Source organism: Sorex araneus, chromosome 3 (genome assembly GCF_027595985.1).
Source record: "Sorex araneus isolate mSorAra2 chromosome 3, mSorAra2.pri, whole genome shotgun sequence".
Lineage (NCBI taxonomy): Eukaryota > Metazoa > Chordata > Mammalia > Eulipotyphla > Soricidae > Sorex > Sorex araneus.
This window is the reverse complement of record NC_073304.1, coordinates 187,449,729-187,464,745: the sequence shown is the minus strand read 5'-3', so window position 1 is coordinate 187,464,745 and position 15,017 is coordinate 187,449,729. Positions and strand designations below refer to the sequence as shown.

Genomic DNA, 15,017 nt, shown 5'->3' with positions numbered 1-15,017 from the left:
TCCCTCTGAGTATTGCCAGGAGGAACCCTCCAGCACAGAGCTGGGAGTAGTTCCTGAGCATGGCCAAGTGTGGGTCCTGATATTTTTTAAATTTATTTTAAACACACAAAGCAAGGGTATGGACATTATCCAATGAAAACAAACCCTTGGACAAAGAACTGAATTTGTTAGTGGGTAAATTTCCCCAGCTAGTGGTTTCTTGCTCTATAATGCAAAGAAGAATTGCACAGCTGAATCTGGACTTGCAAAAAGGCCAATTTTATTTCTTCAAACCAAGAAGTACCTGAGACAGGTCAGGTACTGACCATCACTCAGATGGTACAGGGCAGGATTCTCAAAAATGCCATGGTAGTACCAAGCTTTAATCTCTTCCCACCTTGGGACAGGCCCAAGTTGTGATGTAGAACTTCAATCTGGTCCTATGGGGTAAGCTGAAGAGACAGATCATTAAGATTCAAAACTCCCATTTGGGGCCGGAGCGATAGCACGGCGGGTAGGGCGTTTGCCTTGCACGCGGCCAACCCAGGTTCGATCCCCGGCATCCCATATGGTCCCCCGAGCACTGCCAGGAGTGATTCCTGAGTGCAAAGCCAGGAGTAACCCCTGAGCATCGCTGGGTGTGACCCAAAAAGCAAAAAAAAAAAAAAAAAAAAAAAAACTCCCATTTGTTTTCTGCCCTGATTGGATGGGAGAAGAGGCCAGGATTTTGAAAGAGTCAACCAGAGGTTAAAATAGTTGGGTGTGGAGAGAGCAAAAGCTGTGTTCCTTGGTACTTAATCTCAGTATATGAATAGAGATAATAAAAAACAGTATCAAAATAAAATAAAACTAAGAAGGTTGGAAGGGCACCACAACAAAGGTGGTAGTAGCCTAGAAAGGTCTTGGGGATAGCACTGGAGGACTCGGGGCACTTCAGCAGATGTGGTGGTGCTTACGGTGGTACAATAACTGTATCGCAAAAGCATGAATACTATTGGTAAACTGACTCACCACCATAATAAAATTTTAAATAAAAACATTTAATTTGACTAAACACTTTTGAAAATAAATTTAAAAATTATTTTTAAAATTTTATTTGTTTACCCCAAAGCAAACAAAAAAGCTGTCTTATAGATGTCTGCTAATTGCCTCTTATATTCCATTCCTAGGCAACAACATATCTGTGTCAGCTATTTGTTTTGTTTTTCAGTTTTTGGATTTTGGAGTTACATTTATTGCCACTGTGGTGGGGGTGTGGTAGGGATGAAAGGCTATTTCCAGCTCTGTGTTTAGGAATTACTCAAGGGGCTATTCCCAATGGCGCTTGGAAGACCAGGACCTCCCCAATGTAAAACATGTGATCAAACTGTAAGCTATCTCTCTGATCCTTCTGTTTGTCTTTATATAAATAAATTGGTCTTTTTTAACTTTTCATATAAATGGAATCATATGCTCTGTGGTCTTGTCCACTTGGCTTATTTTCACCGGAATATTTTTGAAGTTCATATTGTAGTCTCAGTCACTCATTTTATTGCTGAATATTCAGTTGCATAGATAAACCACAGTTTGTTTTTCTAGTCACCATTTGATAAAAATTTGGATTGTTTCCACTTCTGGGCTATTAGCAGTAATGCTGCTATGACTACTCATGTGCAAGTCTTTATTTTCACTCTTCTCAGGTAGAAGTCTGAGAACAGAACTCATGGATAATATGGTAAGTACATTTTTAGCATTTTGTGAAACTGTCAGTCTGCTTTCCAAAGTAGATGTGGAATTTGATGTTCCCAACCAAAGTATTTGATGGTTCCATAGTTTTCACATCTGGAAAATTTTAGCTGAAGAATGTGAGTTGGCTATTGCCAACAATAACAACCATTCATCCAGTGAATATTATCTCTGTATTTACCACTAAAAGAGGGGTAAGTTCTGGATTTTAATTCTACAAGAGACCCCCGACAACACTGTTGATGAGAAAAAGACAGTACCCAATAACTATTCCAACATGCTGGTCCTGGTTCTCCCAATGTCGTTCAGATAGAGGAGAGAGTGAGTTTACTAAAGAAAGTTGGGTGTACTGCAACTGTCAGGGTCTACCAGTGTATCCCTATGATCCAAGTGAGTTCAGAGTCTGTTTTCCTCACATTGTACAAGGAAACATCATCCAGCCTTAAAAACTTAGGTACCACAGAGAGCTACAAGGTGAGTATAGTGCTTGGTGATGTGTTTTGATACCACATCAAAACACATATTCCACTGATACCAGTGGAAACCAGAGAATGGCTGGTAGATACCTTAAGTGGGGCCCAAGTAAATGGAAGAAGAAATGTGCTCAGATCAAGCAAAGATATATTTTTGTTGTCACACTGGGTAGTGCTCTGGATTTACTCTTGGCTCTGTGCTCAAGGACAGAGCCCCTAACCCCTAACCGTGTTTAGGGGGTTAGGGGACAATATGTGATGCCAGGAATTGAACCAGAGTCAACCTCATGCAGGGCAAGTGCCCTACCTCTCTGGCCCCAGAAAGATTTTTTAAGCTTGTTCTTAATCATGGGCTAGAGCAATAGCGCAGCGGGTAGGGCATTCGCCTTTCACGCGGCCGACCCGAGTTCGATTCTTCCACCCCTCAGGGAGAGCCCGGCAAGCTACCGAGAGTATCAAGCCCAAGTGGCAGAGCCTGGCAAGCTACCCGTGTGTATTGGATACGCCAAAAACAGTAACAATAAGTCTCTCAATGAGAGACGTTACTGGCGCCCGCTCGAACAAATCGATGAGCAACCGGATGACAGTGACAGTGTGACAGTTCTTAATCATATTTTGGAGGCCCCAACGGCTAGAATTCTATTTTCACATGAAGGAAATGAGTAAACCCAGGATATGCAGATGCAGATGTAGATGCAGGAGAGAAGAAAAGGACAAGTGGCAGAAAATTAGTGGACACATTGTTTTATCACTGGCTCTTGTGGAAGGCTTTGTTACTGTTTTTGTATAGAACTTTAGGTTTTCCACAAAGATTATGTATTAGTGGTTGTGGGTTTTTTTTTTAAGTAGTGAATGTTAATTTTTTTAAAAGACTTCCAGAATATTCTTTTCCAAGAAGAACAAAAATCCTGGAAGCTCTGCGCAGCTGGGATCCAGCATTTTCCTGTTTCTAGTGCCAGGCCCCTTTTTCGCGCCCCTGGGCCCCAGCTAGCAGTTCTCGCCCACTCCCACTTGTGCCCAGCATCCAGTTGCCATGGAAACAAACCAGGTTGTGTGGAGACTTCCGAGGCCCGGGCACTGAAGCTCCAACCCGACCAGCCCACTTCAACAACAGGCTGGGGGCCGAAGGAGGAGCCAGGGGAAGCAAAGCCTTTGCTGAGAGGCCCTGCGGACCCTGCAGAGGCCCCAGGCCCCGCTGGCTCCGCCCCTCGCCGCCCCCTCTCGGGTGGTAGATATACAGCCGCAGCCCCTGCCGCCGCCCACTGCGACAGGAGCTGCCCGAACGCTACCTCTACAGACCTAGCCGACAGACGAACTGCATTTTTTAGCGATGGCTGATGGCTTCTTTCAGCGCAAACCCTGGGACCCTGAGCACATTCGCCGAAGCCCCGACCCTGAGTCTGACGGCCTGTTCGACAAGGCCCCTCCGGAGGAGCCCCCTGCCCGCAATCCCAAGTGGGGCAGCAAGAAGGGTGGTCGGCGCGCTGGGAGGGCACTGGCGGCCCGCTCTGGGCAGTCCCTGAAAGCTGTTGCGCGCCCCCAGCCCAAGGAAGAGGCGCCTCCACTGGATGAGGGCTGCTATCTCGACCATTTCCCGCACCTTTCCATCTTTATCTACGCAGCGATCGCCTTCTCCATCACCTCCTGCATCTTCACCTATATCCATTTGCAGCTTGCCTGAATAGCCAGGGCAGGAGGCTGGGTGCAGAGCCAAGGTGGGAGGAGGGAGGGTGGGAGGGAAAAGAAGGGTCTCAGCATTTGATGTTTTGGTGACGCGATCTACCCCCTTCGTTTAGCTTTTGATGCCTATTTCCACTCTGTATCGTAATACCTTTGTCTAAGTATCAGTAGGATAGCCGAAAGCGACGGGTAAATAAATAAGAGTCTAGCGTACAAAGTTTAGAGACGGGAGCAGTTAGTTCCCAACATATTGAATCTCCGAGTGCTGTTAAGGCGCATCTACAATTAGGATGCTGTCTCGGGATCCTTCCACTTTGAGTGGTAGGGTACGCCCATCATTTTGTGTTCGGACCGCTAGAGCGGTCCCGCCTTCTCTTCTTAAAGGAATGAGTAAGATCCAGGGCCGCGGTCTTGCCAAAATCGCGCCCTGTCTAGTGACGCTGCATGGCCACCAGGAGGAGCCAGCTGTGCCCCTGAGCTGGCGCAGACAGAATTCAGAACGCGGGAGCTGGCTATCCAGGGCTTGCAGCTGATGCCAGCAGAGCGCAGAATAAGGTAAAGGGTGACCTGGGGTAGCTCACGAGTCGCCTTGGGGCCTGGGGGGGAGGCGACGAAGTGGGGGGAGTGTTCTAATTGATTTGGATTGTGTTTTTATTTGCTGCCGCAGGCTTTGTCACCGCTGCCTAACCAAAAGGACCCCTAAAGACGGTGGGCCTACCCTGCCCGAAGGCCCCATCTCTGACTTGTGCCGGACAGCGCGGGACCTGCGGCTGCAGGCTTCCCGTGACGCAGGATCACATCGCTGCGCGGCCAGCGCAGGGACGCGAATGTGCGCACGCGCATGATGCGCCAGCAAGGACTCGGGCTGGGACTGAGGCGGGAGGGTTCTCTGACGATTGCAATGGAGTTTGATCCTGACCCAAACCCTTAGGAGCCTAAGGGACCAAAGACGACTGGGGGAATTTGTTCTTGATGATATCTCGTGTTGGAAAACTACCCGACCCCTATGGTTTATGATCTCTGACCCAAAAGACCTAATACTAGAAACAACTTATCAGGCTATTCACCCACCAGTCATCTGTTTACTCGTGAATGTTAAATGTAAAAATGTAGTGCTCTAATACTGCATATACTTGGAAATGTAATTGTGGTACTTCTGATATAATAAACCATCTTTTTCAGTCTCTATATTCGTTCTACATTAATTTTCAGCTATCCAAAGGGTCCCTCAAATGTCCTAATCTGTCCCAGGTTTCACCTCATAATCTTCACAATATCCCTTCTCTCTCCCAGACTAAGATCCCCATTATCCAGTTAGCCAGTTCCAACATATATCATCTCCCTCCTTTATTTAAGTAACACTTAGAAGCCTCTCAGTTGTATTGTTCTCCCATGCAGGTCCAGGCAATATGCCAATGCCCAGTTCTACCACCTAACAGGTCTGCTAGTACCCCATTGTGGCTTTATCAATATTTAGTTCCTCAATATTTAGTCCCTACTTCCTCCAAGATCCTGCTGTCCCAGAACAATCTTTTTATGGTCTAGAATTTACTCCCGATTTACCCAGCTTTCCATAAGCTATGATTTCTAGTATTAGGGCCTTGTCACTTCCCCTTTTTAAGTTCCTGCAATGCTATTTTCACTATATTCCTTAAAATCTTGCCTATCAGTGAGATAGGAACCCTCGGAAGGATCTCTCATATATGGGATAAAAAGAAATTTTGCAGGGCAATAACATAGGCAATGGAAATGAAGAACGAAGAACAGTAAAACAGGTCTTCCGTAGGAAGCTTGCCACTGGGGCAGGAGAAGGGTGCGGGGGGGGGGGGGGTAATAAATTAGGGAAGGAAACACTAGGGCAATGGGAGAAGGACATACGTGCTTGTCAAAGAGGCAGGCTGAGGGGCTGGAGGGAAACTGGGGACGTTGGTGGAGAGTAGTGGAAACTGGTAAAGTGATTGGTATTGGAACACTGTATGCCTAAAATTCAATCACAAATATCTTTGTAACTTTGCAATTTAGTGATTCAATTTAAAAAGAAAAATTTTTTTTGTTTTTTTTTTTTTTTTTGCTTTTTGGGTCACACCCAGCGATGCTCAGGGGTTACTCCTGGCTTTGCACTCAGGAATTACTCCTGGCAGTGCTTGGGGGACCATATGGGATGCCGGGGATCGAACCCGGGTCGGCCGCGTGCAAGGCAGACGCCCTACCCGCTGTGCTATCGCTCCGGCCCCTAAAAAGAAAAATTTTAATCTCTACACTCAGTACTACAACTGACATCCACAGTTCATATTTTATAGCAAGTTTGCTGCAATAATTCACCTCATTTTTCCATAGCACTATTCTCCACAAAATATTCAAAGCACATATTTTTCCAGCATTTAGTCCTGGATATTGGGTCTTCTTTTAACATGACTATTAAAATATGGTCCATTTTTTCCTAAATATTTGGTCTCAGATTACCAATCACACAATATACAATCACATATACTGTACAAACATATCATTATACAATCTTTCATTTAGTGCTCAGGATATAACCCCACCCCTTCCACCCCCACTACACACACACTTCTTCATTCAGAGAATCCTGATAGAAACCCTCTCTCCCACAACTAAAGCTCCCTGTTCCCGAATATTTGATATTTTTACATTCATATCATGATCCTTACTGTGCTACCAAATTTACCCTCCATTTTGAGTTCCACGACTATATCATTAGGCCCAAATTACCTCAATATTTTGAACAGTGGTTCTAATTGCTTAGCCCCATTATTTCAGGATTGCATTGCTCCCAACCAAGCTACTAGTCTTGTCAATGTGCTCCAGAATTCGTAAGCATCCACCCCATCATTGCTGTCTTCAATATTAAGCTCACCCAAGTCCCTAAAATTAATGCTTTATTTACATATAACCAGTCTCTATTAGTATTTTCCTCTATATTTTGAATTTGGGGGGTAGGGCAACCCCAGTTGGGGCTACTCCTTATTCTATACTCCCAGCATGTGCTCAGCCCATTAAACTAGCTCCTCAGACCCTCCACCAGTTATACCAGGTGACCCTTTTGTATCCTCATGTGTCAGACGTAGCCAATATTCCTTTATAATAAACTCCACATCATTTTATCATCCATCACATCCCCATCCCACTGTAATTTCAAGATTACTGCTGCCTTTGCTGAGCTCTCAATTGTTCAATTACTGTGCTTCCAATGAAATTCCCTTATCAAAATGCTAAGTCTTGGGCTGAGATAATACAATACAGCAGGTATTAGCACTTGCTTTACATGCAGATGACCAGAGCCAATCCAGGTTGGATCCCCATCATCACATATGGTCCAGAACCCTGCCAGGCACTGAGCACACTGGGTGTGGCCGAAAAAAGAAAAAACAAGCAAACACCAAAACCCAAAAACCACTGTCACTGTCAACCCATTACTCATCGATTTGCTCGAGAGGGCACCAGTAATGTCTCCATTGTGAGACTTGTTACTGTTTTTGCCAAACCCAAAAACCAAACCTTTTCAATTAAGTTTTTTTCAAATAAAAATGAGTTCATTTTTTTAGTGTAACTATCTTTTGCCTTTTTATTTTTAAATCATTTTATTCATTTTTATTTATAGTGAGTTTGACTTCCAGCACTGCATGATCCCTCAAGCACTTTCTGATGTGAGAACCACCCCCCACCCCCCTCAAATGTGCAGGGCACCTCTGATAATTGAGCTCATTTTCTTGATCCTGTGTCCTGTTGCTCAAGAATAAAATTCTAATGAATCTTACTGACCGGCTTAGTCAACTGCACTGGCCTTCTTTAGCCAAAGACAGGGTATCTAAAAAGGCTATCCTTTGATAGCATGCAATAGTTGTTTGTTTGCCCAAAGAAAATACATGTTTTCAGTCATGTATTCTAGACAAAGTTAACAGGTAACTAGTAGCAACACTTACCAGATCACAAATCATCAAGGCAATTATTGTTTTGTCTTTTGTGCCACATTGAGCTGTGCTCAGGACCTATTCCTGGCTCTATGCTGAAATTGGGATCACTCCTGGCAGTGCTTGGGGAGTCACAGGTGGTGCCAGGGATCAAACCTGGTTCATGCATCTGCAAGTCAAGCACCTTACCCAAAATACTATCTCTCCAGTCCAATTATTTTATTTTTGTCTGGGGCAATAGGGGAGAATCAATGGTACTGGGAGACGCAGGAGCAATCCCTGAGCACAGAGCTCAGTAGTAAACCTTAAGCACTGGCAGGTGTGCCCCTGCCAGTGCTTGTCCCCCCACTCAAGATATAACTGGGGCTGGAAAGACAGTACAGTATGTAAGGTGCATGCCTCCCATGCAGCCAACCTGGGTTCAATCCCTCGCATCCCATATGATCCCCCAAGTACCGCCAGGAGTGATTCTTGAGTACAGAGGCAGAAGTAACACCGAAGAATCAGAATGTGGCCCAAAAACAAACAAACAAACAAACAAACAGATATAACCATTCCACCCACAATCCTAATGGATTTTTTTAGAAAAAAATATAAGGAAAATTTTTTTTCATTTGGGCAAAAAGTTGGTACTGAGGAAGAAAACATCATAAAAATTTTAAACATGCATTTTGGTTGGGAACATAGCTCAGTGGTCCAGCGCATGCTCAGTGATCCAGTGCACGGTAATTGCAATATAAAAAAAATTGGCATAAATATCTCAGTTAGTATTGATTTAGCTATTACATTCAAGGTTTCTTGTTAGTCCAAGATCTTCTACTGCTGGGCTCCAATAACACATTGGGTTTAACATTATCAAGACCTTAGTCCTGGAAAGAATTTACCTTAGAAATAAAAACAACAATCTTTTTTTGTTGTTGTTAGTTAATTTATTCTTACACCTCCCCTTTGATGTCACTATTACAATAACCAAAGGTCTCTCACATGTGCCTGGTTATGAAGCTCATACATTTTTAGCCGTGGTTGTTGTCAGGGTCTCAATCTGGTTGCGGTACCTGTGCATTAAGCCACAGTGTTCATCAAGGTATGAATTCCTTTGTTTTCAGTGCTTGCATACATGCTGGCCGAGGATCTTAGTTGATGCATATATGCTCTGGATGCAGTGTTCACTATGAATTGTGGTGGTACTTACACATTTACTTGCCAGAGGTCACATTCTCCGACCACGGTGCTCACACATCTTTTGAGTTGAGGTACTTACACACCTGACTGCAGTGCAGTTAGAAATCACTTGTAGCACTAGAGATCACATATAGCAGAGCTGTGAGGCTCTAACAGACCTACCATGATCACACTCCATATACAAGTAGGATACCAGAAATTTTAAACCAAGTATTTTAAGAAGCCACTAAAGGGCTAAGGAGACAGCTCAACAGGCCGGAGGTGCATGTACTGCCCCTCAGTACTGTCAGAAGCAATCTCAAGCACCATGCAAGGAGTAGCCTCCAATATGTCACCCATTTAATCTTTCTCTCATTTAGTCTCATCCAAAAGATAAGTTGAAAGGATCAAGGTTACAATTATTATTGAATGGGGAATTGCTCCTTACCAACTTAAGTCTCTAAGAAAGAGATGCTTCAAAGATTAGTTAAGGGTAGTACACAGATACTTCAGGCAAATGAACCAATACAAGGCACAAGGAAAATCCAATAAAATACACTCTAAGGCTAGGAATCATCATTGATATAAATAATTTATGAGTTCCAATTTTTGAGTCACCTTCCATGATTCAGAAATTAAGATACTTTCAGTTTTTCGCCTTCTTTTTCCACATTCTCTCTAATATTTTGTAGTTTTCTAGAATTCTGGACTAGGAACACTAAGCTCTCCCTAAAATCACTTGTTCCATTTTCCCTGCCAGCATTTTCAAGCTCATCAAACACAGTCAATGTCTTTTTGAGTTTGGCCTGAACAATTTTTTGTTCTTCTAATTCAGCAAGAAAAGCCTGTTTAGTGCATAATTCAGTCTTATATTTCTCCTGTAATTGCTCAATTTCTTTATGGAGAAGCTGGAACTCTTCTGCACTGTAAGTAAGCACCTCCTGAGATTTATCTTCTGGAAGTAAGATGTTTGGAGGAATCCGCAAAATCAGCTGTAAAAACAGTTGCTCCATTTTGCCAAAAAGTTTATCAAAACGTCCCTTCATGAAGCAAAGAAACTTCTCTGTGCATTTACGAATCTGAACCGGACTAATCTCACATTCTGGGATGCCATCCAGCTTCTTCAGAATAACCTGTTCAACAGCCTGCATTACTTCAAACAAGTAGTCTTGAAATGCAATGTAGATCCTAAGCATGCAAGTTTGTGGTGTGAAGCCAAAGAATTGGGCCTCGTAGGTCATTGGATCAACAGACATCTTGACCGACTTTGCTGTGTTAATTTTGACTGTGAAAAATCTTTAAATGTAAAAAGAAAGAAATTCATTTGGAAAATCATCTTAAGGAAAGTAACAGCATCATTGTAAATACCCAATGCTACTTCCAATTTTACTTATCAACAATAAAGACCCTTGCCTATGAAATTCATTCCATAACCTCCCTTTCCAAAACCTCACTCCACTTGATTCAACTCTCATCTGTTGAAGGTACTGGCCTCAGGATCAGTCTTCAGAATTGATATTATTCTTGACAAATTAAGCTAACAACCTAATTCCTTGGAAATTCTGGTTTCTTGAGTTGCAATGACTTTCATTTCTACTCTTAGACACCTGACTATTAATAATACCTCCTCTTGAGTGTACCTTCTTTTTGACCCCAGCCTCATACACTATCCTTCCAAGTTTCATTTATCTACACACATCTGTACCTTTAATTCAAGACTTTCAGTCCCCTGATCTTCTTTCATGCTCTCTCCCACTTCACTTAAATCAAGCTCCGTGGTTTATCACTTGAACCACCGCCTTGCCAATATCTTCACCTCCCTTGTGTTCCAACCTAACCATCAGTTACAAACTGAGAAAGCTTCCTATAAAATTTACAGGCCTGATGTATTTTTCAGGGATCTGGAAGTCTTTCAACATGTGTATCTAGGAAAATAGCATTCCTACCTCCCTATCACTGTGCGAGTTTAAGCTAAGTAATTTTTCTTACCTGTAACCATATCATTTGCATAAAAATAAGGTAAGTTTCATTATTTAGAAAGAAAATTAGCCCAAACAAAGGTTACCCCAATTACCAGGTGACTTTTGGGTAAAGTTCACGAAAGAATTTGAAGCAAATAGGGGTGAAGCAATAGGTACAGTGGATAGAGTATTTGCCTGGCTCTCGGTTGACCTGGGTTTAATCCCTGACATACCGTATGGTCTCAAGCCCCACTAGGAGTGATCCTTGAGCACAGAGCTGAGAGTAAGCCCTGAGCATAGCCAGGATAGCACAAATTCCAAAAAAAAAAATTTTAAATAGTAAAATAGGTGAGGGTGAGGGAGGGGAGGGGGGAGATTTTGAAGCAAATAATGCAATCAAATCTTTTTATGGCAAGAAAAATGTCATAAAATCTTGAGAACTTTATTAACCTATAATGGTTAATAATAGAATAGCTGTGGCCTTGCTTGTAGTCAAAGTTGATTTGATACACGGCACATTGAATCCCACAGCATTACCAGGAGTACCTCTACCCTCCTCAATCAAAACAGAATAGATACAATCACTTGGAGGACGAAATTTCTTTTGGAAAGAGGTGGTGTTTTGGGTCACATCCAGCAGGGGTATGGGTGACTTAGAGTGTTGTGGGAAAATGTGATGCCAGGTTTGGTTGCATGGAAGACAAGCACTTTAAAACCTGTTATTATGTCTCTGACCCCTAGGATACATTTTTTTTTTCTGTAACCTCATTCATAGGTTACCTATTATAGAGTAATCTGCATATATGTGATAATCATAATTTTGTTTTAAAAATTCTTTAGGGGGGGCTGGAGCGATAGCACAGTGGGTACGGCATTTGCCTTCATGCAGCCGACCCGGATTGGATTCCCAGCATCCCATATGGTCCCCCAAGCACCGCCAGGAGTAATTCCTGAGTGCAAAGCCAGGAGGTAACCCCTGTGCATTGGCTGTGTAACCCAAAAAGAAAAAAAAATTCTTTAAATTAGCAGGTTTTTTTGGGGGGTGGGGGAGACCACCAGGGATGGAGCCTGGGTTAGCTGAATGCAAGGCAAGCACCCTACTAGCTGTACTATTGCTCTGGCCCTCAGATTAGCAGCATTTTTATCTTCTCTATACTACCTTATGCCTACAGGATTAAATTCATTTCCAATATAATTTACAAGGTTCTTCATCCTCCTTTTTTCTATTTTTGGTACTCAGGGGGCCATGCAGTATCGGGCCTAGATAATGCAATCCAGTCCTTCAAACCACCTGGCAGCCCCTTTTTGATTCATGCTAGGTTTTTTATTCTTGCTTCTTTAATCTCCCATAGAAACTTGAGTGTTTTAAATATATGTATTTTAACTCAACTTTAAATCATCTTAAATAAGTTTTATGTAATGCTAAAAGTAAGTAATTTTTCTTTGGCTTTTGTTTGGTATTTGCTTTTTGTTTTGGTGCTACACCTGGCAGTGCTGAAGGGTTTACTCCTGGCAGGGCTCGGGAATGATACATCATTGGGTTGGCCACAACAAGGCTAGCATCCAACCCACTGAACTATCTCCAGCCCTCGTTTTCTTTTCCTTTTTTCTTTTGTTTTGGTTTTGGGGTCTATCAGTGGTACTAACCAGGTATAGGGACTGAAATTCAGTGCTCCTGCTTGTGAAGCATGTGGTCCAGACCCTTAAGCTATCTCCCCCAATCCCAAAAAAATGTTTTGTCTGTTTACAATAATTTAACATTGTTATACTTCATTGATTCTAACTCAAGTATTCAATAAGTTTTATCACATACACATATCACACTTAATGTACATGTTCTCCTTCAGACAATTTACTTTTAGAACATTGCTACCAAAAATGTTGTGCTCTTCTCAGAGATTCTTGATCAAGTCAGCAGTTCAATTTGAGGGTTAGAACACGGTAGAATTTAGGGCTTGCAGTGATAGCAAGGTCTCTTATCACTGCAACCCCAGTGGAGAGTTGCAGTGATAAGACCCACATTGCTGGGGAGTCTACAAAGCTGCACCCAACAATGCTTAGGGGGTCCATGTGGAGTCAAGGCTCTCACAAGATTAGCCACACGCAAGTGCTTTTAACCCACTGGCTCCTATAACAAATACCCTTTTCAAATGTCTCCCTGGGAACTTGCAGAATATTTACACCGGTTGCTGGGACAGTTTACTCATATGTAATTTCTCTAAATAATTCCAAAATGTTATTTAAATACAGGTGTTGAGGGTGTTGAGGCCAGTTTATACTCCTACTTGCAGCATGAAATTTTTTTTTAATTTCTTTGACAACACCTGGTATTATTCAACATTTTTTTGCCAATTTTTGCCAAGCTGTTTCAGTATTGTTTCTTGAAAATCCAAACCATCTAGCCACACATTGGTTAACCACTAAGCTACTTAAACTCCACCTTCCAAACATTCCACATTCACACTTCACTATTCTAGGAGTCCAGAATCAAGTTTTCACTCTTCAAAAGGTGTGACTATCCACTGTTAACTCCCCAAAAGATGGACCAACTTGTTAATGGGAAGCATTGATGATTTGTTTCCTTAAAGTCTACATAATCCTCGCCTCAAAACCGCAGCTGTCTCTACTAATCCTGCATTATTTTCTGATCTCTATTCAACAAAATCAAGCCCCCAAATCCCCCAAATTGAAAAATCCACCTTAAATCTGACAATTTTCAAAATCTTCCTATCATGCTTTTCTCTTGTGTGGGTACTGCCAACACACTATTGCAGACAAAGACGATGTTCTAACAGGTTAAGGAATACGCTCAATACTGTTTTAAGGGGATGTGCACATGCTTGGGGCTGGGGGCAGAATGTATTTTAATGTACATTCTCAGATTGCCATGTAAATTTGAGTACCTAATGACTATTAGTTCTTCAGATCGGCCCTTTTTAAAGTTACCCATTCACAATTCTGTTTGTGCTCCTGGAGATGAAACCCTCATATGTGTTTCTTCAGGCTCTTATTTGGTTCCTTCCTTAAAACAGACTTGATAGTCGTTGTTTCAAATTATTTTAGTGCTTTCTTATAACCCACCGAAGTATGATAGCTATCTCTGCCTGTCATAATGTCCACTTTGGTTTTGGCCAAACCAGGCCTTTTTCTTCCCTGTGATGGCTTTCCTAAAAGGATCAAGATGCCGTACCCCTACCCTCCCTCCTCTAAATTCTCATCAGCACTTACTTCGGAGAGTCACATTTCAATTATAGGATATTACTATTCCAAGGTCTGTTAATCTACTTTCCTTAGATTTAGAGGTCCTGGGGGGTGGGGAAGGGATTGTTAAGTAGGTCTTGAAAAACATCTGCAGCCGAAACACTGGAGGTGCTACAGACGCGGCAAGTTGACCAAGAGCCCTAGAACCCAATGTTAAGGGAGTACTTCCGGACGCAAGGACCGGCTCCCATCCGGCCCTGCGCCCCACTGCATGCCGGGATCTTCAGGTCGTAGACTCGCGACCGGACCGGTAACACCGCTCTCGGAAGCTGGTCCGGCATTCTCGATGTTGCCTAACCCAGTTTAACTCCTCTCCGCTGCTCACCACAGAAAATGCTGCCCGGCCACACTTACCCTAGTCTCCAAAACCGGTATGAACTCGACCAAATACCAGCTTCGCGCCACCTCCTTTAAACAACCGCTTGCTGACAACGATAGGCAGTCTCGCGAGCTTCGTAAAATTCCGACGGATGCCTGTCTCAGCGAATGAACGCAAAGGCGGGATGCTATCGCGTTTCCGATTGGCTAGCTGTACGTTCGGGGGTTTACCTAAACTGGCTGACGCAGTTGGGCCGGACGGGAAAGCGAGCGGTGGCCGGCAGGGATTGGCGGAAGAAACCGGTACTTACTCTCTTCTTCCGGACGTTGGTGGCTGGAGGAGAAAGGCGGGAACGCTGCAAAGACACAACTTATGATTGGCCGTTGGACTTTCCTAAATACTCTAGCGATTGGTGGATGATCGGCCGCGCGACATTGATTGGACGGTAACGGGAGGCTAACCGAGAGTCCTGCTTTAGTCCCGCCCCGTCGCGCGGCTTGACGGGCGGAAGGGGAAGTGGAGGGGG

General features: G+C 43.3%; 2 protein-coding genes across 2 annotated transcripts; one reads left to right on the top strand and one right to left on the bottom strand.

Moving 5' to 3' along the window:
* The first annotated feature begins 3,249 nt into the window (after positions 1-3,249).
* Positions 3,250-5,045, top strand: LOC105942820 (uncharacterized). The gene is made up of 2 exons (XM_055131648.1): positions 3,250-4,412; positions 4,525-5,045. Exon 1 carries the CDS (start codon positions 3,508-3,510, stop codon positions 3,856-3,858), a length of 351 nt encoding a protein of 116 aa, XP_054987623.1. The 5' UTR covers positions 3,250-3,507; the 3' UTR covers positions 3,859-4,412; positions 4,525-5,045.
* A 3,676-nt stretch (positions 5,046-8,721) lies between these two features.
* MIS12 (MIS12 kinetochore complex component) lies at positions 8,722-14,982 on the bottom strand. The gene is made up of 2 exons (XM_055132372.1): positions 14,527-14,982; positions 8,722-10,246 (listed from the first exon to the last, which is right to left on the bottom strand). The coding sequence occupies exon 2, from the start codon at positions 10,204-10,206 to the stop codon at positions 9,586-9,588; it is 621 nt and encodes a 206-aa protein (XP_054988347.1). The 5' UTR covers positions 10,207-10,246; positions 14,527-14,982; the 3' UTR covers positions 8,722-9,585.
* Between the last annotated feature and the right edge of the window lie 35 nt (positions 14,983-15,017).

What these genes read in the sequence shown, in the direction of transcription:
- LOC105942820 (XM_055131648.1), top strand. Translation starts at nt 3,508, where the DNA reads ATGGCTGATGGCTTCTTTCAGCGCAAACCCTGGGACCCTGAGCACATT.
- MIS12 (XM_055132372.1), bottom strand. Translation starts at nt 10,206, where the DNA reads ATGTCTGTTGATCCAATGACCTACGAGGCCCAATTCTTTGGCTTCACA.